This window comes from Leucopleurus acutus (assembly GCF_964270905.1).
Source record: "Leucopleurus acutus genome assembly, chromosome: 2".
Lineage (NCBI taxonomy): Eukaryota > Metazoa > Chordata > Mammalia > Artiodactyla > Delphinidae > Leucopleurus > Leucopleurus acutus.
The window spans coordinates 78,269,065-78,294,818 of record NC_139143.1 but is presented as its reverse complement, the minus strand read 5'-3'; the positions used below and the strand labels follow the sequence as shown (position 1 = coordinate 78,294,818).

The 25,754-nt window shown below is 39.3% G+C and overlaps 1 protein-coding gene across 1 annotated transcript in view; it reads right to left on the bottom strand.

Moving 5' to 3' along the window:
• LOC309957769 (interferon-activable protein 203-like) overlaps positions 1–21,399 on the bottom strand; it is a 39,456-nt gene extending 18,057 nt beyond the window's left edge. Inside the window, exons 1-6 of the mRNA XM_082833211.1 lie at positions 21,176–21,399; positions 9,939–10,223; positions 8,886–9,019; positions 8,090–8,251; positions 6,426–6,593; positions 1,984–2,181 (exon numbers count right to left, since the gene is read on the bottom strand). Coding sequence (XP_082689337.1) covers positions 1,984–2,181; positions 6,426–6,593; positions 8,090–8,251; positions 8,886–9,019; positions 9,939–10,203 — 927 coding nt within the window. The 5' untranslated portion in view covers positions 10,204–10,223; positions 21,176–21,399. The remainder of the gene's footprint in view (positions 1–1,983; positions 2,182–6,425; positions 6,594–8,089; positions 8,252–8,885; positions 9,020–9,938; positions 10,224–21,175) is intronic.
• Positions 21,400–25,754: the final 4,355 nt, after the last annotated feature.

Here is a 25,754-nt window from a genome sequence, read left to right as displayed (position 1 = left end):
CAGTCAGAATCCATTGATCTCATCCCAGTAGATGTGGCAATTTAAAGACCCAAATTTGAAAGTCTCTTTTCAGGAAAGCAGTGTTATGTTGAAAAAGGGTTAGTAGACAGTCACTGGAAAAAAATCCCATGAACTTTCTAAATTTGGAAATGTCCTGGATAAGGGATGTTTTGAAGAGTAGCAGAATCAGCCACCCCAAAATATGTTTCTTTGGCATAGGATTATCTTAAGCTGATTATTTTGAAAAACAACATACATAGAGGAAGCTCTAAAACCAGAAAGAAAGTTGCCCTTTTGTAAGGGAAATGTGTATTTATAAATTAAATCTCCATTTCTAAGGGTGCCTCCCCCTGTGTACTAGGAAGAGAAGGAGGACTCTAAATCTCAAGAGAATACTATCACCAGAGGAGAAACTGACTTAAATTTGCATAACAAACATCACCCTTGTTTTTCCTGCTTTTCCTGGTAACCTCCACAAAACGGGCCTCCCCACACTTTTCTTTCTTCTGTCTTCACTAAAGATGGTATTTAAGCTGGGGGCTTAGGCCACCTCAGGGAGTTACTCATTCTTCTTGGGTCTCGTCTATGTATAGATGAGGTATACCTGTTAATAAACTTCTGCTAGCTTTTTCTTGACAATCTTTGCTTTAATACAGGGGTCTCAGCCAAGAACTCAGAACGGTAGAGGGGAAATTGCTTTTCCTCCTCTACACACCCCTGTTAGAATAATGGCAGGACCCTTAGGAGAAGAATGCCAAAGGAGAAGTCAGGTGTCAGGGGACTTTTCTATGCCCCCCTGTCTACCCAGTGCCTGCACCATTTCTGAGTTTCAGGAGAGCACTTTGAATTGGAGGGGAGGTTACTGATCTGTAAGAAGTGTGAAGGCAAGAGGGGGCCATGGGAGTTCTAGGGACCAGTTCATGGAGACAGGCCAGCTGCCTCCACAGACCAGCAGTGCTCCATGTGGTCTGACTTGTACCGTTATACAGGCCACAGCCTGGGGGTCATGGGGCTTAACTCTGATTTCTCATCACTGTGGCCAATTCTCCCTACATCCGATGCTCATTCCCAGGCCAAGTTAATCAGGAACAACAAATCTCATACTAGTAACAACAGCAGCACCTTGACAAGAAGTGCACAGGACCTAAGGAAGAAATTATGTATCTATACTCAGGGTCATGAAAGAAGACTTGATGGACACATGTTCTTATTATGTTCATTGTGTGTATAGGGAATACTGAAAATAGCCTAAAGTCAAAGAGTAAAGGATTATTTTTAAATTTATAAAAATTTAAAAATGCAGTTATTCTCTTACATTAAAATAATAATTTAAATCTATACTTCTTGAATTAAGTAGCACTTCAAGATATAGCAGGTGAAAGTAAAAACCTGAATTATAGAAAAATATGTGTAATGTGATCAACCTGGGATAAATTGATATTCTTTGTATATACATAGCAAAAGGTAAAATCAGAAAGACTGTTTACCAAAATATGGCATTTGATAGAAGGGAGATTTCAGATAGTTAAAGTTAATTATTTTTGTCTATGTATCTGCATTTCCTAAATTTCTTAGATGATATTACTTCCATAATTAAAAAAAGAGGAAGAATTGGTGATAGTGCTTTGTTTGTTTCTGTATTTCTCCACCTTATTGCACCCTAAGCTCTCTCACTCATGATGTATTGAGAGAAACACAGAAATAAAATTAAACAAACAAATTACTAGTTATACCCATGACTGAAGAGGAATGATTTATGTGCACACTAGGTCATAGAATATCCTAATACAAAGGGCAGCATAATAAGAGTCCGAATTTGAATGTAGGTAGGATCTCAAAATACACACTCAATAACAATACGTGTGATCTAATTAATAAAGAATTGTATGTTGTAGGGGATTAGTGTGAAGTTCCTTTATGGTTCTAGAGAATGCTGTCATTATGTTGTAGGGAGGGAAAGTACTGAAAACAGGAATCTGGTACCTTGGTTGAGGAACTGCTGGATGAGGTTGGTGGCAGCATCTGAGGAGTCTGAAGGCAGCCCTCATTTGGGATTACGCTGAAGTTTGCACATTGTGGAAGCTGACTCTGCTCCGGGCATAGTTTCTTTTTCTTGGAGTCAAGCGTTTTATTGGTTGTGTCTTCTATTCTTTGAATCCAAAAATATGTATTTTCTTCTTCCTGGTTAATGGTTTTCAATATCAGATGAACCATAACATTTCTCTCTTTCTCTCTCTCTCTCTCTCTCTCTCTCTCTCTCTCTCTCTCTGTCTCTATCTCTCTCTGTCTCTCTCTCTCACACACACACCACAGGATCTTCACTCTGCCAATTTGCTCTGGAATAATAGTACATCTTCAGATACCCTCAACACCTCCCCAGCTTGGAGTCCAACCAGGATTTCAAACTTCTCTCTGCAAATGTTAAAAACTCAGGTGATCAAAATTTCATCGATCTGTTTTGGAATTCTGGCTCTACCTCTGCTGCAAACTGGCCTGTATCAACTTCACCAAGACAACACTTGGAGTAATTTATTAGTAGAAAACTCTACCAGGTTATAATGGAAGCACATCTCTGAACAATGTTGGCTGTACTTATGGACATTTTATTAACTAAGTCTTCATTACCTTATATATTTACCAAATAAGCAAGTCGGTTCTATCATCTACTCTTCAAATCCAGGAAACCCAGGTCTGCATTCATTTGAATGCTTTGTTTATCAGCATACCAGAGACACTGTTTCAAATTCATAATTCCAGAGGCAGGATTCTGTTATCTACCTAGTCTCTATCAAGCAACCAAACCTTTGGTAGTTCTCAGCAATAAACAGACCCATTCACAGTTTCACCCAGGGCATTCTCAGTACATGGATTTTTATAATTGTTTAAGCCAGGGCAGGAAGTGTCTGTAAAATCAATTATTTTGACTACCTTTGGTTTCACTGATGAAAGACCATTTCTAACGTTCTGCAGTATAGAATTGCCACAGTTCTTACCACTTCTAGCATTCATTTAACCAATCCATAAAGTATCAGTTGTTGATAAAATTGTAGTTGAGGGAGCTGCTTAAAATGCCTGTCTCTGGCATGCAGCTACTTGATTAGAACACCCTCTGACCTTCCTTGTCACTTCATTCCTCATTAGAAGGCTTAAGAGTCTGGGCAATGGAAACAAATCTGAGATATAACACTATCCGACATAAATTTTTACAAATAAATTTCAGATATTGTAGCATCTATACAACAATATATGCAACTAAAAGCTCAAGTTTTAGAATTCAGTTAGGCTACATTTGAATCCTGGCTCTCACATTCACTTTCTGCATGAACTTGGAGAAGATTTCTAACCTCTAAGAACTTCAGTTTTCTCATATGTAAAATGGGATTAACAATAGCATCCTCGTGTGACATTATAAAGAACAAATGAGATAGTGTACACAAAGAACACAGGTTTTAGAGTCTAGCATCATTAAATGCTCATTACCTAGAAATATCACTACATTATTATTTTACAGTAGACACAGGGCTTTCTATTTTTGCTCTGATCCACAGATGTTTCATGCTTAATGTTGGCTTTCTTGATGGAAACCCAATATAGAGGTGGTATGGGAAGCACTTTATTAAAGAAGCTTCTCTATTCACTTCTGCTACATTTAGTAATTCAATCTCATTGACAAGAGCATCTTGATCATTTTTACATTTGGTTAAACCAAAAACTCCCATCATAACAGTAGGATTTAGGTCCCTAAAACATACTATATGGCTGGATAATACTTAAAAATAATAATTGAATTTTTTCCCTTGGCTTATTTCCTTCACCACTCTACCCTGTTCTTGAAGCATGCCAATGTGTGCTGTTTGCTACTGGGGAGACATAGCAGCAGGAATAAAAGAAAATATTGGTCTGCTTCTGTCTTTGAATCCCAAACAGAGCCTATATTACAAAGAAAACAGTTGGGAGACCCCATGATGAAGAAGAGCAAGGCTTTCCTGCTCTTTCCACTGATGAATCAAAGACAGAGTGGGTCAGATCGTCTTTGTGCCAGGTCTCCTACAGAGGTGGCTGGACCCTAAAGAAGAAATGACTGAATGGTGTGTTTAGGTGTATGAGGCCAAAAGGACAGATGAGCCTCCCTGGGATTCCTGTGCTCCAAGGAGTTTTAGGGGCAGCAGAATGATTCTTATGAAAGTAGAAATGACTATGTCACAAGTTTAGGCAGATAGGACCTTAGAAAGTGTCAATTCTAAGACTGTATGCATAGAAAAATAGGGTTGTCTTGCAAGAGGGAGGGGATATGGGGATATATGTATATGTATAGCTGACTCACTTTGTTACACAGCAGAAACTAACACACATTGTAAAGCAATTATACTCCAATAAAGATGTTAAAAAAATAAAGAAGAAAAATAGGGTTGTCTAGAGATGTCCACATAAGTCATTGTCGTAGCAGAGAGACAGTGAGCCTGGGGTTTCAATGACTAGACCAAGGCCAGCTGGACCTAGAGGCAAACAGGCACAGATTACTAGCTCCATCCCATAAATAAAACAAAGAGAGACTATGTGAGGAATTATTAATCATTGGAGGTAACAGTAATAAAAACAATAACAAAACTTGAAAAATCTTGTCAGAAGAAATCTGTCTTCAACTGGTATACATGGATTTGCGTAGGGGGCTTCAGCCTCAGCAGCTTGGAACTTGGGTGACAAACTATTTTAGAGAATAGTGATTTAAATACTCCTTTTGCCTATTCCTCAGTCACTTGCGTATTTACCGCAGAAATAGGCATTGTACCCCAGTGTGATGATAAGCACAGGGGTCAAATCAGGGCAGAACAAAGGCAGGCTAGGATAGGAGCTGATACACACGTGTGTGTACTCACTTTTCCATTCTCATCTGGTCTTTGCTGGGAAAGAGCACTGTGAATGAAAACTATGGCCTGCCACATCCATAAACTGAGGATGCTGCAGCCATCAAGCCATCACATTACAGCTGCCCCAACGGTAAGCCCTGAGGGAACTCAAGGTAGAAACAGGATGCCCGCCATCTAGCAGTCAACTGCTGCAGCCAACCCTGATGGCACACCTTGAGGAAACTCAGCATGAGAAAGCACAGGAGACTGGCCCCAGATAGCTGAGGTTCATAGCAAAGGAATGATTTCAGTGAGTTCAGACTCTTGCATCTTCCTATACATAGAAAAGTGCCAAATTCCTTAACTTGAGATATCTGGCTGTCTTTATTAACAGTAATCTTTTGATGTTCCAACTACCTGGTCTTTGTTGCAAAACCTCCTATACATCCTGGCTCCCCACTTGCTTCTTCAGAGCAGTATCTCAGAGCTGTCTGAGATTCTGTGTCCCCCGCTTAAGTCCTCATATTGTCTGCTGAATAAAACATAACTCTCAACTTTTAGGTTGTGCATTTTTCTTCAGTTGACCTGCACCTTATAACTGATGTTATAGTATAGTAACAAAGAAAAATGTACATTTATTACAGTTGCGATAAGTGCTAAAAAGGAAAAGGAAACAGATCTTTGAAAGCAAACAAAAGGAATACCTAGGACTTCCCTGGTGGCACAGCCGTTAAGAATCTGCCTGCCAATGCAGGGGACAAGGGTTCGAGCCCTGGTCCGGGAAGATCTCACATGCCACGGAGCAACTAAGTCCATGCACCACAACTACTGAGCCTGTGCTCTAGAGCCAGCGAACCACAACTACTGAGCCCGCGAGTCACAACTACTGAAGTCTGCATGCCTAGAGCCCATGCTCTGCAACAAGAGAAGCCACCGCAATGAGAAGCCCACACACCACAATGAAGAGTAGCCCCCACTCACCACAACAAAGACCCAACGCAGCCAAAAATAAAATGTAGATAAATAAATAAATTTATTAAAAAAAAGAAAAAAGAGGAATACCTAATGTATTCTGGGACGGGGGGTATCAGTGAGGACTTGTATGAGGAAGAGATTCAGGTTTGCACCTGAAAGGTGTAGACACCTGAACCAGTGGTGAATCAGGACAAGTGATTCCAAACAAAGAAAGCAGTCTATGTCAAAACATCTGACATGGGAAGGAGCACAGAACTTTGAAAATAAACCCTATCATGTGGTGGGTGAACAAAGGGGAGTAGGGCCAGGGAAAGTGGAATGTAAGGGTGAACACACATTCATCTTGACTTGTCTGGTCACCTTCCCCTCCTCTTTCTATTCAACACAAGAGTGTAACCCTCTCAAAATTAGAGATTATTTCATAAATACATGCTTTGTAAATAGCCAAGGAGTTAGAATAGAGTGGGATCACAAAACATACACGGAAAAATGAATGAGTGATTATATTAAATAAATAAATGGTAAATTGTGGGAAATGAGATTATGATAATTCTTGTACTTATGTTGTAGGAGGTACAAGGAATGGGAATAGGGAGCAGGTACCTTGACTGAGAAACTGCTGGATGGTGTTGGTGGAGGTATAGATTTCACTGGACAACTGCTCCCAGTTGGGCATTTGCTGGTTGCTGAAGTTCCTGGAAGTTGACTCTGTTTCTGAGATACGGTCTTCCTTTTTAAGTCATTAATTTTGGTGGCTATGTCATTTTTTTTCTTGAGAAAAAAAGATTTTTTCCTTAGTTCTTGATAATGATATTCAAAATCACATAGAACACAACATCATTTCTTTTCTCTCTTTTTTTTCTTTTCTCTTTTTTAATGTAGAGTCTTAAGTTTTCAATTTTTTTCTGAAATAATAGCACATATACAGATACCTGTATTACCTATCCTTCTCCTATCTCAACTAGGATTACAAATTTCACTCTCCAAATATTAAAAGCTCAGATGAAATTTCATTGGTTTGGGATGGAATCCAGGTCCTACATCTGATGAAAACTGGCCAAAGCAGGAAGGTAAACTTCCCTGGTTATAAGGGAAGCAAATCTCAGTCCAGAATTGGCTGCATTTAAGGATGTTTATTAACTATGACTTTCTGATCAAGAAAATACACAAGTGGGTTTCTGATATCTGCTCTTCAGGCTCCTAGAAACCTACTGATATTTTGGGAAAGATTACTGGACGAAATATGGACTCTTGGAACTAATAAAAATGACAACAAGGAAACTACACCCCAAATAGAGAGTCCCTTTATATGGGAGGTCTGTCTTCAAGGGGCATGTGTGTGTGTGTGGCGGGGGGGGGTGGGTATGCAGCCTGAGTCAGAGGGCAGCTTGGTTCATAGGTGAGAAACTATGTTAGAGAATAGTGGTTTAAATCCTGCTCTTGCCTACCCTTCATGTTGCCTTGGGGCCATCTTTTAGTGCCCATTCATCTCAAATACAGGCTCCATAGTCCTGGGTTGCATATAACCACAGGGCAAAACAAAAAGCAGGTTGGAATAGGAGTCAATGTCTACAGGTGTGAAATCACTTTCCCACCCCTGTCTTGTCTTCCTCTGGGACAGGTTACCTATAATCTGAGCTCCTTGTCTAGAAGGAAAGAAAAATGTAGTTATCACAGTTGTGATAAGTACTATAAAGGAATAGTAAAGTGTCCAAACAATGAGAGTATCTGATCCTTTCTTGAAAGGGGTTGTTTCAGTGAGGACTTGCCTGGGGAAGGAATTCAGGTTGGTACCTGAAGGTTGAAAGCATTTGAGCCAGAGAAGAGATAGGGATAATGAATTCCCAATCAAGGAAAGAGCCTATGTGCAAACACCTGACATGGGAAAGAGCATATAATGCTGAGAACTAGTCTAGGCCCGTGGTTAAGGGGAAAGGGGTGAAAGGAGACTGAAATGTAGGGGAGAAACATACCCTTATAGTCATGTCTAATTGTCTGGCCACTACCATTCCTTATTTCAGGACCAAACATAAGACAGTCACATTCTTGAGGTCAGGAATTATTTCATAAATGCATACCTTGCCAAAAGCCACAGGACTTAGAATACATTGAGGTCTCAATATCTGCATTTGATAAATTAATGGGTGATTTTATTATATAAGGAAATTTTATATAGTAAGGGATTACTGAGAAACTCTTTCAAGGTCATGAGGATCCTTATAATATGATGTAGGGTGGTGAACATATTAGGAACAGGAAAACGGTACCTTGGTTGAAGAGCTGCTGGATGGGTTTGGTGGAAGCATTTGAGGGGTCTGGGGAAGGCTCTCAGTTGACTCTGTACTGGTTACTAACAATCCTGGAAGCTGACTCTGATCCTTCTTTAGATTCATCCTCTTAGATTCATTAGTTTTTGTGGTTTTCTTTCCCTGAAAGTAGGGTTTTTTCCCCCGGTTAATACTTTTCAATAATAAAAGAAACACATCTTTACTACTGAGAAAATCAAATTTTTATTATTAGATTCTAATTATACTAAAATTTATGTCCTTGGGAACTCCAGGGAACTACATATAGTCCATCGTCTGAAGAGATGGCCAGAAGGTAAGCAGTGCACATGTATGTTGGCTTCATACAAATAGTAAGGAAAATTTTATACATGTCATTCCTGTACTCACTTCTGTGTTGATGAGAGGAGCAGTGGACTTGGATTTAGAAGATCTAAGTTTGAATTTAGTCTCTTTGAGTAGGCTTTGGCAAGCTGTTTTCCTAATCTGCTTGCTATTTTAATATACATCTAAAAGAGGGGTAATGATTTCATATTTCCACCATAGGGAATTATATTACACAATTTAAAGTGCACAGTAGTTCAGAAACATGATGGGTGATCAGTACCTATTAATTCACTGGCTCTAAGATTAATTTTCACTCTGGCCCTGGATCCCTTTTTCTCTGATTCGTTTATTTGCATGTTGAGAAATGAATAAAGAACTAAGTGTTCATAAGAAGGTAACAAGTAGAAAAGCCACAGTAAAATCTCCTTTTGTGGGACCTTAGCCATCCTACCTTCACAGGTGTATCCTTGATTGATTCAGGTCCCAAAGCTTTATCAGTGGTGGATGTAGATTGGTCAGGACTGGGTTTATTCAGCTTGCTTTTTTTCACTGGAGTTGCTTCTTTTGCTCTGCTTCTCCTAATAACTGATGTGGTAAAAAAGAACATGATAAATCCAGAGGAGATGGTCTAAGATACCTGAAGCACCTTCAATACTATTTCCTGTCACTTCCTGCTTGTGGATCTGGGTAAGCTTGTATCTGCCTCTACTGCATTAGCCTAGCTTGGCCATAGGTGGCCAGCAGTAGCAGCATAGGTATAGGTACTGGCTCAGACTTCCTCAGTGGTTTCCTTTCTTGTCCCCTGTACCACAAGCATATTCTTCCTGTCCTCTGGACTCCTATCTAGCTCAGTTGAACACTTTTACAATCCACTTATTCTATATCTTCCTTTTAAGAATCTAAAGTTTTCATGATGCTAGTGGTGGGTCAATTTCTACAGATCTATTTGAATTACTGAAACCAGAGAAAATGAATATAATCTAATTTGTGATGGGACAAAGTGGTGATACTAGACTTTGACTTTTTAAAATATGTTTTCCTAATCCAGTGGTTTTATAAGAGGCAAGTTCTTCACATCTCTCAGAGGTAGGTTTTTATTTAAGTACTGCCTCAGAGTTTTTCTAGAAAGTATAAAAATGATAGAGTAAATATGATAATAGAGCATGCATATTAACTGATTTAAATATTTCAAGAACCTACATTTTCTAATTTTGTTTCATCATTGTCTAACCTTTCTAATGTATGGAAGCCTCAGCCTTTCTCATCAGCTCCTTCTAATATTTTCTTTGCCCACACCCCCAAAATACACCCTCTAAAACATATCAGATCTCTTTGTAGGAAAGGCATCCTCTAAGTTGTCAATTTGTTGGCATCTGAAGTACTACCATTGTCATGGCTACTGAGTCCTAAGTTGGGAAACAGAGGTCTAAACTTTGACCAATCAGGGTTCTATTTAAGGTTGAGGTCAGTACAGAGAGAGTGTGAAAGAGGTTCTTCCAAGTACCTTTTAACCTCTCCTTTCGAAGAGTTTTAGCAAGGTCTTTAATTTCTTCTATATCTTTGATCAAGTCTATTAATTTTTCAACACAGGCAGCCCCAGGGTACTTTACTTCCATCAAGTCAGCAATCTTAATTCTGTCATAGTCATCTTGCATTTTACTAGTCAGTTTTAAATCCTTGGCCAGTAAACTCTTAATCATGCTAAACTGATAATCACTGATGTGCTGAAATCCTTTCAGCAGAACAATTCTTTTGAATTCACTCCCCATCTCTCAAGTTAGGGATGTGCCTGCAAGAGAAAAATAACATACAGTGTTACACCTTTATACAGACAATTTAAAAGACTGGTTATATCTATGTGAGTTAACGGCATATGTCAAAGTATTATCCATGGGTGTGTGTGACAAAAAGAGACTATTACCAGATGTGTTACTGCAGAAAATGGGTTGAAAACTGCTGTATGAGAAACTTCTAAGAAATTCTCCCATTTTAATGATGATCTTGAGTTGGTTTAAGGGTGGGTATGGTGGAAGGAGGTCCAGAAATAAGCAATGGTTGCAGTGTGTCAAGTATGGACTATGCAGTGTCAAAGTCCCTGATTCCTCCTCCCATCCTTTATTGGAGCTGCAGCCTACTTCTTGAATGTCTGCCTTGTTGGTTCATGACTCTTTCCACCATGTCTGAAGTGGCCTATGAACAAAACGGGCTGCAACCTCTCACCTTATACAAATATCCTTCTGCCATAGCACTACAGCTCCACGCTGGGTACCAACCCTAGTCCATCCACTTGGCACTTCCCTAGTCAGTTCTTATTAGCATCATCTCTCCCTGGGGCGTGGACCATGTTCTCTGTGTCCTATGTGCCCATATCAGTGTCCCTTTGTTGGACTTCTCCCTTCTCTCTTAGACAGGATCACAGCATTTATTGGCTGGAATTATTTCGATGGCTGCTTGATTTTTCTCCTTCCAGGCTTAATTTCTCTAATCAGTTCTTTTCATAGAGCCAGATATCTCTCTATAAAGCCACAGTTCTAGCTCACTTGACATCCTTCAACAGTTTCCCATTTTCTCTTTGAAAAAGTTCTTGCTCCATAGCCTGGCTTAAAATGCCTTGAATAATCTGCCTTTCTTTACCTCTGTAATTTTTATTATTTATTTATTGTAATTTTTGCTCTAGAAATATACACCACACCTTACCTTTTCACATTTCATGACTTTGTTAATTCCCTTCCCAAGGCCTAGAAGGCCATTCCCATCTCTCTTCCTCTGAATACCTCCTTAGAGCATTCAAGACTCAACTGAGGCTTTGTCTTCTGAAAGCTACCAGGGGCCTGACTTGGGAGGGAGTGTCACTCTCTGGGCCTCTTTAGCACCGCCCTGTGCACCTCCTTGATGGCACTCAATGTATGGTGTGCATTCCAGTTTTCTGTTTCAAGTCATGAATTCTTTTAGTTAGGAAACATGTGTTTGTGTACCTTTTCTATAATTGGAATGTTCAAATTCCCAGGGTTGTGAATTATTCCTTCTTGAGAGATCAGGAGCATCCTCAGTGAGATCAGGCCCATAGAGTGATGAGCCCACACTGGCCCAGGACCACCACAGTGCTGCAGCCTGCCTTATCAGAAACCAGCCAATCTACCAGCAGGCCTGAAACAGCCCAAGAATCTCCTGGGCCATTGACCTGCCTGCCAGTAGGTCGAAACCAATTCTGGGACACCTTGGACCCCTTAGCCAGTGGCCCTAGGCTTTGGCCCCAGTGACCAACAGGCTTATACCAGCTTCAGGACCTCTAGGGTCCTGTAGCCAGTGGCCGACCCACCAGTGAGCTGGCACTAGTCCCAGTAAGCCCTGGTCCCTGGTCCTGTCCTTTAGCAGGCTGACTCCAGCTCTGGGGCCACTGGGCCCCAGACCCAACCACCAACAGGCCAACACCAGTTCTGAGACACACTGGACCCCTCAGCCAGCTGCCCCATGACCAAACCCCACTCACTAGTGGCCAGCACCAGTTTTGGGACACGCCAGAACCTGTAGCCTGCTGGCCTGCCCACCAATGGGCCAGCACTGTCCCTGGGACCCCCAAGGTTGCACAGCCGGTCACCTTGTGACCCAGACTCACCAACCATTGTCCTTAGCACAAGGCAGGGCCTGGCAACCAACTGGGGTCAGCCACACCTACCAGACTATACACGATAGTCAGCCGACCACAAAAGAAGACTTGCATAGCTCTCATAGGGTGAACCCCTAGAGCAGGGGCCCCCGAACCCTGGGCTACAGACCGGTACCAGTCCATGGCCTATTAGGAACAGGGCTTCACAGCAGGAGATGAGCAGCGGGCAAGCAAGCAAAGCTTCATCTGTATTTATAACTGCTCCCCATTGCTTGCATTATTGCCTGAGCTCCACCTCCTGTCAGATCAGCGACCGCATTAGAGTCTCATAGGAGCGCGAACCCTACTGTGACTGCGCATGTGAAGGATTTAGGTTGTGCACTCCTTATGAGAATCTAATGCCTGATGATCTGAGGTGGAGCTGAGGCAGTGTTGCTAGCACTGGGGAGTAGCTGCAAATATAGATTATCATTAGCAGAGAGGTTTGACTGCACAGAGACCATAATAAATCAATTGCTTGCAGACTTATATCAAAACCCTATCAGTGAGTGGCAAGTGACAAGCTGCATCTGGTGGTAGGCTTTATAGTGGCAAGTGAGTTGATGTACTTCAATTGTACAGCTGCATCTGGTGGCAGAGCTTAAGCCAGAATCCGACACTTATTTTAGTCTGCACATGGCTGGCCCATTATTTTATTTACTACTTCTGTCCATGCCTCTTTCCCGCATTGCGCACTTGTCTCAGTCACAGTTTTGGCAAGCCCGCAAGCTAACCCTAGCCAAAATGAGTAAAAAACAAAAGTCACTGGAGAGCTTCTTTGAAAATGGGGAAAGACCCAATGATGAGACAGCAGAAGACTCTTAAGACTGCCAACAAAATGAAAGCTGCATTTAAAAGAAAATACCAAGAGTCCTACTTAAATTACGGGTTCATTGCAACAGGTGATTCACATTCTCCAAGCCCACTTTGCATAATATGCGGTGACCAGCTATCCAACGAAGCCACGAAACCTTCAAAACTGTTTCACCACATGGAGACAAAGCACCCTGCATGAAAAGACAAGCCTTTGGATTTTTTCAAAACAAAAAAACGTGAACACAAAGAACAGAAGCAATTATCGAAGGCCACCACTTCATCACATGTGTCTGCACTGAGAGCATCATTCTGAATGGCTAATTGCATTGCTAAAGCTAAGAAGCCCTTTACTATTGGTGAACAGTTGATCCTGCCTGCTGCTAAGGACATTTGTTGTGAAATTTTAGGAGAGGCTGCAGTTCAAAGGTGGCACGTGTTCCTTTTTCGGCAGCACCATAACTAGATGAATTGATGAAATAGCAGAGGATATTGAGTCACAATTGTTAGAGAGGATTAACGAGTCACCGTGGTATACAATCCAGGTTGATGAGTCTACCGATGTTGACAACAAAGCAACAATGCTTGTTTCTGTGTGATATATTTTTCAGGAGGATTTGCATGAGGATATGTTATGTGCACTTTTGTTGCCAACCAACACCACAGCTGCAGAACTATTCAAGTCTTTGAATGATTACATATCAGGAAAACTGAACTGGTCATTTTGTGTCGGTATATGCACAGACAGTGGCTGCCATGACTGGACAGCTTTCTGGTTTCACTACTCAGGTCAACTGGGTCGCTTCTGAATGTGAGTCTACGCACTGTGTCATCCATAGAGAAATGCTGGTTAGCCGAAAAATGTCACCTGAACGTAACAACGTTTTGCAGGATGTGATTAAAATTATCAGCCACATTAAAGTACATGCCCTTAACTCACATTTGTTCACGTAGCTCTGTGAGGAGATGGACACAGAGTACACACATCTTCTCTTATACACAGAAGTGAGATGGCTTTCTAAAAGTAGATCACTGGTGAGAGTTTTTGAGTTATGAGAGCTGCCTCAGAGATTTCTTTTAGAAAAACAGTCACCATTGGCGGCAAATTTCAGTGACACAAAATGGGTCTCAAACTTGCTTACTTGTGTGATGTTTTCAACCTGCTCAACAAACTCGATCTGTCACTTCAGGGGAGAGCTACAACTGTTGTTCAAGTCAGCAGATAAAGTGACTTCATTCAAAGCCAAACTGGAATTAGGGGGGTGATGAGTGAACTTTGGGATATTTGATATGTGTCAAACATTAGCAGAGATTTTGAGAGACTGAGCCAGGGCCTTCTTTCTCCCAGCTGGTGCATGATCACCTATCTCAGCTTTCTAGAGAGTTTGGGCATTACTTCCCAACCACAAAAGACCCCCAAACTGGGAAGGAATGGATCTACAACTCATTTGTGAGTAAGCCAGGTGAATCGATTTTGTTCATGCTAGAAGACGATCGACTGCTTGAGACTGCAAATGACAGTGGCCTTAAAAGTATGTTTGAGACAACTTCAAATCTTCATGCAGTCTGGATTAAAGTCAAGGTGGAATATCCTTAAATTGCCACAAAAGCACTGAAAAGCCTGCTTCCATTTCCAACATCCTATCTTTGTGAAGCAGGGTTTTCTGCAGTGTCAGCAACCAAAACAAGATTACAGAGTAGACTGGACATGAGCAACACACTTCAGCTGTCACTGTCTCCCATCATCCCCAGATGGGACCATCCAGTCGCAGGAAAACCGCTCAGGGCTCCCATTGATTCTGCATTACGGTGAGTTGTATAATTATTTCATTATATATCACATTGTAATAATAATAGAAATAAAGAGCATAATAAATGTAATGCGCTTGAATCATCCCAAAACCATTCCCCCCACCTCAGTCTGTGGAATAATTGTCTTCCATGAAACTGGTCTCTGGTGCCAAAAAGTTGGGGACTGCAGCCCTAGAGCATATAGCTCTGGTGACCAGAAGGGAGTGCACTGCTGGGACAAATAGGACATCTTTTACAGAAGACTACTTCTCCAAGGTCAGGAAACATAACCAACGTACCAAATACACAGAAATAAAAGAAGAAATTAGGTAAAATGAAGCTATAGAGGAATATGTTCCAAATGAAGGAACAAGATAAAACCTCAGAAGAACAACTAAGTGAAGTGGACATAGGCAACCTACCCAATAAGTAGTTCACAGAGGTGACCATAAAGATGCTCAAAGAACTTGGGAGAAGATTGGATGAACAGAGTGGAAAGTTAGATGTTTTTAACAAAAAATTAGAAAATATAAAGAAGAATCAAACAGAGATGAAGAATAAAGTAACTGAAATGAAAAATAAACCAGAAAGAAACAACAGTAGAGCTAATGATACAGTAGAACAGATCAGTGAGCTGGAAGACAGAATAATGGAAATCACTGAAGCTGAACAAAAATTAAAAAAAAGAAAGAAAGAAATGAGGACAGTTTAAGAGAACTCTGGGACAACATCAAACATGTTATCATTCATCATATCATAGGAGGGTCCCAGAAGGAGAAGAGAGAGAAAAAGGGGCAGAGAACATATTTGAAGACATTAATAGCTGAAAACTTCCTTAACCTGTGTAAGGAAACAGACAGGAAGCCTAGAGAGTCCCAAACAGGATCAACCCAAAGAGGACCACACCAAGACATACTGTAATTAAGATGGCAAAAATTAAAGATAAGGAGAAAACATTAAAATCAGCAAGGGAAAAGCAACAGGTTTCATACAAGGGAATTCCCATAAGGCTATCAGCTGACTTTTCGGCAGAAACTCTGCAGACCAGAAGGGAGTGGCACGATATGTTTAAAGTGATGAAAAAGAATAATCTACAACCAAGAATACTCTTGCCAGCAAGTCTTTCATTCAGATTTTATGGAGAGATTAAAAGTTTTACAGGCAAGCAAAGCTAAAAGAGTTCAGCACCAGCAAACTGGCTTTAAAAGAAATGTTAAAGGGACTTTTCCAAGTAAAAAGAAAAGAAACATGAAACATAAAAGGAAAAAAATCTCATTCGTAAATGCAAATATACAGTAAAGGTAATATATTAGCCATGTATAAAGCTAGTAGGAAGGTTAAAAGACAAAAGTTGTAAAATCATCTACATCAGCAATAAGTTAAGGGAAACAAAAAGATGTGAATATGATGTCAATATTATAAATGTGGAAAGGGGGGAGGAAATGCAGTGTTGTTAAAATGTGTTTAAACTTAAGAGGTCAGCAAGTTAAAATAATCATATATACATGAACAAGACAAGGATGCCCACTCCCACCACTTTTATTTAACATAGTATTAGAAGTCCTAGTCATAGCAACCAAATTAGAAACAAAGAAAAATAAAAGGAATCCAAATTGTAAAGGAAAAATTAAAACTGTTACTGTTTGCAGATGAAATTATATTATACATAGAAAATCCTAAAGACACCACAAAAAACCTACTAAAACTCACCAATGAATTCACTTAAGTTGCAGGATATGAAGTTAATATATAGAAATCTGTTGCATTTCTATACACTAACAATGAACTATCAAAAACAGAAATTAAGAAAACAATCCCATTTATAAACACATCAAAAAGAACAAAATGCTTAAGAATAAATCTACTAAGGAGGTAGAAGAACTGTATTTGGAAAACTATAAGACACAGATGAAAGAAATTGAAGACAACACAAAAAAATGGAAAGATATAATGTTCATGGATTGAACGAATTAATATAATTAAAATGACTAAACTACCCAAAGCACTCTACAGATACAATGCAATTCCTATCAAACTATCAATGGCAGTTTTCACAGAACTAGAACAAAAAATCTAAAATTTGTATGGAAACACAAAAGACTTCAAACAGCCAAAACAATTTTGAGAAAGAAGAACAAAGCTGGAGGTACCATGATCCCTGATTTCAGACTATACTACAAAGCTACAGTAATCAAGACACTATGGGGCTTCCCTGGTGGTGCAGTGGTTGACAGTCCGTCTGCCGATGCAGGGGACACGGGTTCGTGCCCCAGTACGGGAAGATCCCACATGTCGCGGAGCGGCTGGGCCCGTGAGCCATGGCCGCTGAGCCTGTGCGTCCAGAGCCTGTGCTCCACAACGGGAGAGGCCACAACAGTGAGAGGCCCGCGTACCGCAAAAAAAAAAAAAAAAAAGACATTATGGTACTGGAATTAAAACAGAAATATAGGTAAATGGAACTAGATAGAAAGCCCAGAGATAAACCCATACACATATGGTCACCTTATTTTTGATAAAGGTGCAAGAATATACAATGGAGAAAAGAGAGTTTCCTCAATAAGTAGTGGTGGGAAAACTGGACAGCTACATGTAAAAGAATGAAATTAGAACACTACCTAACACCATACACAAAAATAAACTCAAAATGGATTAAAGACCTAAATGTAAGGCCAGACACTATAAAACTCTTAGAGGAAAACATAGGCAGAACACTCTATGACATAGATCACAGCAAGATCCTTTTGACCCACCTCCCAGAGAAATGGATATAAAAACAAAAATAAACAAATGGGACCTAATGAAACTTAAAATTTTGCACAGCAAAGGAAACCATAAACAAGAAGAAAAGACAACACTCAGAATGGGAGAAGATATTTGCAGATGAAGCAACTGACAAAGGATTAATCTCCAAAAGTTACAAGCAGCTCATGCAGCTCAATATCAAAAAAACAAACAACCTAATCCAAAAATGGGCAGAAGACCTAAATAGACTTTTCTCCAAAGAAGATATACAGATTGCCAACAAACACATGAAAGAATGCTCAACATCATTAATCATTAGAGAAATGAATGGCCATCATCAAAAATCTACAAATAATAAAAAAAGAAAGGTCATGAAGAACCTAGGGGTAAAACGGGAATAAAGACACAGTCCTACTAGAGAATGGACTTGAGGATATGGGGAGGGGGAAGGGTAAGCTGTGACAAAGTGAGAGAGTGGCATGGACATATATACACTACCAAATGTAAAATAGATAGCTAGTGGGAAGCAGCCTCATAGCACAGGCAGATCAGCTCACTGGTTTGTGACCACATAGAGGGGTGGGATAGGGAGGGTGGGAGGGAGGGAGACGCAAGAGGGAAGAGATATGGGAACATATGTATATGCATAACTGATTCACTTTGTTATAAAGCAGAAATGAACACACCATTGTAAAGCAATTATTCTCCAATAAAGTTGTTAAAAAATCTACAAATAATAAATGCTGGAGAGGTTGTGGAGAAAAGGGAACCCTCTTGCACTGTTGGTGGGAATGTAAGTTGATACAGCCACTATGGAGCCCAGTGTGGAGTTCCTTAAAAAACTAAAAATAGAACTACCATATGACCCAGCAATCCCACTACTGGGCATATACCCTGAGAAAAACATAATTCAGAAAGAGTCATGTACCACAATGTTCATTGCAGTTCTATTTACAATAGCCAGGACATGGAAGCAACCTAAGTGTCCATCGAGAGATGAATGGATAAAGAAGATGTGGCACATATATACAATGGAGTATTACTCAGCCATAAAAAGAAATGAAATTGAGTTATTTGTTGTGATGTGGATGGACCTAGAGACTGTCATACAGAGTGAAGTCAGTCAGAAAGAGAAAAATAAATACTGTATGCTAACACATATATATGGAATCTAAAAAAAAAATGGTTCTGATGAACCTAGGGGCAGGACACGAATAAAGATGCAGAAGTAGAGAATGGACTTGAGGACACGGGGAGGGGGAAGGGTAAACTGGGAAGAACTGAGTGAGTGGCAAGGACATATATACACTACCAAATGTAAAATAGATAGCTAGTGGGAAGCAGCCGCACAGCACAAGGAGATCAGCTCAGTGCTTTGTGACCACCTAGAGGGGTGGGATAGGGAGGGTGGGAGGGAGGGAGATGCAAGAGGGAGGAGATATGGGGATATATGTATATGTATAGCTGATTCACTTTGTTATACAGCAGAAACTAACACACCATTGTAAAGCAATTATACTCCAATAAAGATGTAAAAAAAAAAAAAAAGAAAGAAATAATCACTATGTTGCATAACAGCAACTACCATAATGTTGTAGGTCAGTTATACTGCAAAAACAAACAAACAAACAACAAACTCATAGAAAAGAAATTAGATTTGTGGTAACCTGTGAGGAGAAAGGGAATTGGATGAAGTCAGGAAAAAGGTGAGAACTTTCTTTTATAACATAAATAGGTACTAAGGATGTAATGTACAACATGATAAATATAATTACCACTGCTGTATGTTATATATGAAAGTTATTATGAGAGTATATCCTAAGAGTTCTCTTCATAAGAAAAAGAAAATTTTTTGTACTTCTTTAATTTTGTATCTATATGAGATGATGGATGTTGCCGAAACTTATTATGCTTATCGTTTCATAATGTATATAAATCAAATCAGTATGCTGCACACCTTAAATTCATACAGCGCCATATGTCAATTATGTCTCAATAAAACTGGAAGAAAAAAATATAAAATGCAGACCTTAGCTCCCTTTCCCCAGATAATAATTTAGATTCATTAAATAGCCTGTCTGAAGTTTCTAGATTGTGAATTTCACAACATATCTGGTCCCAGGGGTAAGAGAAGAGGTACTCCCCATCTATCTTGAGGGGAAAATAATTTTTAGAGTAGAATTTTTAATCTAGTCTAAATGATACTTAAATATGAGGGCCTCAAACACTATTGTATTCGAGGCATTGGTAGTTTTGGCAGACAAAGACCCACATGCAAACATCTATTGGAAATAATAGTCAGTAAAAATTAATATATAAAGTCAAGAAAAACTGTAAGCTGAAAGGTAAGTAAGGGTGAAAACTTAACTTGATTAGGTGTGTCTATGCCTTAAAAATAAATAAAGCCCTGACTGAAGAGAAGAGAAGCAGGAAGTATATCAACATGGTGGAGGGAGACAGGGAGGACAAAGAATATGACAGTTCACTAATGTATTTGTCTTAAATGGTAAGTCAGATGGGGGTATAAGTAAAAAACAAATCAAAACAGGAGAATATAGAAGTATCATAAATTGAAATGAAGAAAGCAGATACAAGACAATATATGTTAATTATCAGCATAAAGGTTCTAACCGGTTAAGCTTAAGTGACAAATTGGTCAACTTGGATTTAAGAAATCTGCCAATGTATTGTTAACAAAAGACCACTTAAAGGTGGAAAAGTAAAATATTTATCATGCAAAGAGTAAGTAGAAGAAAACCAGTTTATCTATATTACTGTGGTTTTAAATAGATCTGAAGATAAAAAGTATCATCAGAGCACAACACAATGATAAAACGTCCACCTCCTAGGGAAATACAACAGTTTTAATTGTGTATTTGCCTATTAAAAGTAAATATAATAAGTGTAATTAACAGCATTTATCTAACATACATAAGATTCTGAAATAAATATTAAAAATCTTATATTCTAGTCAAGCACATATAAAATATTACTGTATCAGGCCATACAGAAAGTCTTTAAACAATTCTAAAAGTAGACAATAGAAATCTATTTGTAATTGCCTCTCTCTGCCTCTCTCCTATGCCTTGCCACCAGAAAAAAAAAAGTATTAATTTTCAGGAAGGCAGAAAGGAATCCTAAAAGAAACTGAAATAACAACACTGGCAGCTGGTGTAAAATGGAGTCTAAAAGAAAAAGTAAACTGTCTTAAGAGAGGTAAAGAAGCCATGTTTTATATAACTGTACTTGCGGAATTGAAACTTGTCTGCTCTTCTCTGTGTGTGTGTGTTTTCTAAAATTAGGACAATGCCATACAATACACTTTTATATCCAGATGTATTTTTTTACTCAATACTATTTTATGATACTTTTATCATGCCCCTATCTTGACTTTCACCGAGGCCCCCACCACAGCCACCAAGTTTCCTGTGCATCTTCCAGGGAAGGAAACCAAACCTTTGCTCTAAATATAGCTCATGCCGATAGTTGCCTGGGGAATACATTATAATATCTTCTATAGTCAAAATGCATCTCCCTTTGTTCAGGCTTCAGTTGTAGTGGAATAAAATGTCTATTATTTGCCTAGGCAGTAAAGGATTAGAATCAAGCTACTGCTGTTTTCACTTTTCTGAGTATAGTTGATATAAAACATTTCCCCCCAAATTCTTCATGACTAAAGCTCCCCTTCTCACCTTGAGGCTACCAACCAGGTACCCACAGCTCTCTAAAGAAATCCCTACCAGTCTTACCTCAGTGAAAATGTCCTCCACAGTAGTCTAGATGTTGAGGTTTTCTTTAGAGATGCAAGAATCACTGCTTATTTTACTTAAGTAGGACGATAAATCAGTAAAGCTCTCAGAGACTGAACTTCAGAATTTTATAATCTCCTGAAGGGCAGAGGAAAAAGAAGTATTTTGAAAGACAACAAGGAAAAAGGGCACTGGCTATACAAAAACTTGTTTTAGTGCTGGCTTCCTCATACGGTGCTTTCCCGGGGAGAGAGAGAAGTTAGGAAACAGTATTGAGACTCCTCCCACCAACGTTCTTAGCTTTCAGTTTCATTAGTCAGAGAAAATAAATGGTTTATTTCCTGTAAATATCTTAATCAAAATGAAAAATTATGGCAAAGTTACACTTAAAATTTTTTTATTATAAATGTCAGTAGATGAAAAGAGTTCCAACATTAGAACTCTGTTATCCAGCAGACTTACATGAGGGTCATTAGAAAACTATATTCCCTTGAATGACTCTCAAATATACAAGAAGTAAGGTAAGCCATCTGGCCACTTATCCCTTACTTCCTGTTCTCAGAGTAGCAGTGGCAAGAAGAGATCTTGGAAGAACCCTCTATCTCTACTCTTTTTGACTGAAACTCCTGGAAGGGGGTGAGTTTTCTATAAAATAGCTGTTGGTTTAAATAGCACCTAAAACATTCACCCAGTTAATGACTGACACACCTGGAGCTTGACAGAAGTAGAAGGTCATTACAAATATGTGAATCCTTCCTCAGATTATGTAGAAAGGAATGTGATATTAGTGGCCCTCTTGACTATGATTAGCTACTTAACTTCACTGATTAACCTCATGCTTACTCATCATGCCTTCTGCATTAGTCAAAGGTAAACACAAGTGGCTAGTGGGCTTATATCATGACAGCTTCGAAACCTTGCAAATTCTGGAAGAACACTGAACCTCTGGAATAAGAGGGGCCTGATAAACCTTCCGGTCTACAGTGTTACTTCTGTGAAGGACAGTGGATGCCTTCCGGAGTACCGTACGCCCTGAGATGTCAAATAAATGCCACCAGCCAGCAGACCTTATAGTGGTTACTCACCAGCTGATCTGCAAGTAGAGTGAGATCATGACTGCAAATGGGTCCTAAAACAGCTAATGTTCGTAGATAATCCGAGGTCTTCTAAAGAGAAGAAAGCCAATTACTTTCATACAAACTAGAGTGATGGAAGGGATAGTTGAAGTCTGGATATGAAACCATCTGAATAACTTCACCAAAGTAGGAGTAAGTCAGGAAAAAGCAAAGAGGATCTGGAGTGAGGTCCAGAAACACCTGTGGGTGTTCACTGTTTCCTGTCACAGGTTTTAGGTTGCTGTTATGTGGATGCATGGAGCTGGTGTTAAGGTAATGCGTAAAGAGGAACTTTAGGGAGGTCAGGAGATTCCACTCCAGAGATCAGAGGGCAGTGGACACATGGAAGGAATGGCCATAATTCAGAACATTTTCCTGCCCCTTTTCTTATAATCAATTCATGTGGAGTAATGTTCTCAGTAGAGACTCCAGTATACAACACACAGATTACTGTTATCAATGAACACAGTTCAGAGCAATGCTCCATAATTCATATTGTGCAGTTGGTATTTTAATAGACGAAGCAAAGGAATGCTAAAAAAACTTAACTTTGCCGACCTAGTTAAGGTTTACAGAATTTCACTCTCAGGAGGATGAAATGTATGGCATGGAAATAGAGGCAGACACTCAGTTGTGCAAACCAAGACAGTTCAGCTAGAGAGGCGAGATATGAAGGGAGTAGGAAATGTCAGCACAGTTAGTATGTGTGTTGCTGGTTCTATGGCAGCAAGACAAATTCTAGACTCCTCTGAGGAGTGAGCTAGTTACTTCATGCCATGGTCACGACTGGCTTGGAAATTCAGTGGGATTCAGCATTAGAGGAAATTAGAATAACCAAGGGACTCGTGAGTGCAGATTAACATCAATCTCTGGTTTTGGCAATTCAGCTGAATAATATTCTTCTCAAACTTTAGGTTTGGCTTTTATTACCCAAACACACACACACACACACACACACACACACACACACACACGTATACATACACATACATGTATGCACTCTCATACATGCATGTACACACACATGCACAGACAGCCAATCATTCTCTTGTTTTTGCATGCTTGGAAGAAAATTCTTCTATCTACTTTTTTTAATTCAACAAATATTTAACAATAAGTAAGATTTAAGGATCTAATGTACAGCATGGTGACTATAGCTAATAATACTGTATTGTATACTTGAAATTTGCTAAGGAGTAAATCTTAAGCATTTTTACAAAAAAAGGTAACTTTTAAAGTTTGTGTATGTGTGCTCTTTTTACTCTTAAATATGAGTAAACAGACATGAATCACGTTCAGAAAAACCCCTAATGTGAAAAAGAACAAAACATGCAGAGAAAGGAACTTAAAAGAAACAGAGACAAAGGATGAGGGAGAAGAAAACTACATATATATATATATATATATATATATATATATAGAGAGAGAGAGAGAGAGAGAGAGAGAGAGAGAGAGAGAGAGGGAGAGAGGGAGTCATCAGAGATAGAAGGCATTGCATCAATGAAATAAAAAGATCATGCTAACAAATGTGAAAAAATAAAGAAATTAACAGAAGAGTTTTTAGAGATGTGTCTTTTAAATGTGATAGCAGAAAAAATTTAAACTTAATAGAGTGGTGGAGGATAAATTTGAGGAATTCCTTTTCAGTGTATACCTAGAAGACAATGAGATGGAGAAAAGGGAGAGAAAAGAAGAAGTGTAGAGGTTTATGCTTTGGTGAATATTAACCAGCTCAAGGTGGTTATATATAATAGATGCCCAAGCAAGAATGAACCAAGACAATAAAGAAAAGGAAGTTATCAAAGAACTAACATCTAGCTTGCTGAATGGTGGTGCGGGGTGGGGGGACAACATATATAAAAGCGCATTATTTTAAAATCACAAAACACCAAGGAGAGAGCAAGTCTTAAAGCTTCCAGAAGAAAAAAAAAAACCAGATCACATCCAAGGATTAGGAATAAGAATGGTATGGCCTTTTTTTTTTTTTAACATCTTTTTTGGAGTATAATTGCTTTACAATGGTGTGTTAGCTTCCACTTTATAACAAAGTGAATCAGCTATACATATACATATATCCCCATATCTCCTCCCTTTTGTGTCTCCCTCCCACCCTCCCTATCCCACCCGTCTAGGTGGACACAAAGCACTGAGCTGATCTCCCTGTGCTATGCCGCTGCTTCCCACTAGCTATCTATTTGACATTTGGTAGTGTATATATGTCCATGCCACTCTCTCACTTTGTCCCAGCTTACCCTTCCCCCTACCTGTATCCTCAAGTCCATTCTCTAGTAGGTCTGAATCTTTCTTCCCGTCTTGCTCCTAGGTTCTTCATGACCATTTTTTTTTTTTAGATTCCATATATATGTGTTAGCATATGGTATTGCTTTTCTCTTTCTGACTTACTTCACTCTGTATGACAGACTCTAGGTCCATCCACCCCACTAAAAATAACTCAATTTTGTTTCTGTTTATGGTTGAGTAATATTCCATTGTATATAATGGCATGGCCTTCTTGACAGCAGCACCAGAAGCTAGAAGACACGGCGGGTGGGAGGGGGGCGCAATCACTTTACCACTTGAAGGCAAACAATTTTTAGCCTGGTATTCTATACCCAGCTGACAATTAATTACACATAAGCATAAGCATAAGCATAAGGATAAGCATAAGCATAAGCATAAGGAAGGAACAAAATTGTTCAGGGAATCCCCAGGACAACGATGAAGAGAAGTCCCTGAACCTTGACTCGTGCAGAGCTGGAGAGCAGAGCAGCTTGTCCAGATGGAAGGGTTGGACACGGAACTCAAGGAGGACTCCTGACCAAAGAAAGAGTGGCAGGGGGTGCGGGAAGGAGGGGGTCTGCCTGTGCTGCAGGTGGTGAGTGGCCCTTATAAAGTGAGTTTGCTTTGAGGGGAATTTTACAATTTTGGCAGTTTAGAAAGTCCTAGGGACCAGGGCATAAAAAGTTGAACAAACTATTAAAGAAATGTCATTGACTTCAGAAAAACATTAAAGACGCATAAGGAAGGAACACAATACAGTATATAGCTTACCTGTGAGTTTTATTTACATAGTCATAGTAATATAAAATACCAAACATTGATTTGGCCAAAAATACCAAACATTGATTTGGCCAAAAATTTTTTGAAAAAGTTTGAAATGACTGTATTGGGGAAATGGAAGGAAGGAATCACATGTATTTGTGAGATGTGGGGCTCTCACAATGTACAAGAAAAAGTGTTTCATATAAAACAAACTTGTGGTTACCAATTATCCCCGGGGAGGGATAATTTAGGAGTTTGGGATTAACATACACACACTGCTATGTATAAAATAGATAACCAGAAAGGATCTACTGTACAGCACAGGGAATTCTGCTCAATAGTTTGTGATAACCTATAAGGGAAAAGGATCTGAAAAAGAATATATATATATATATATATATATATATATATATATATATGTG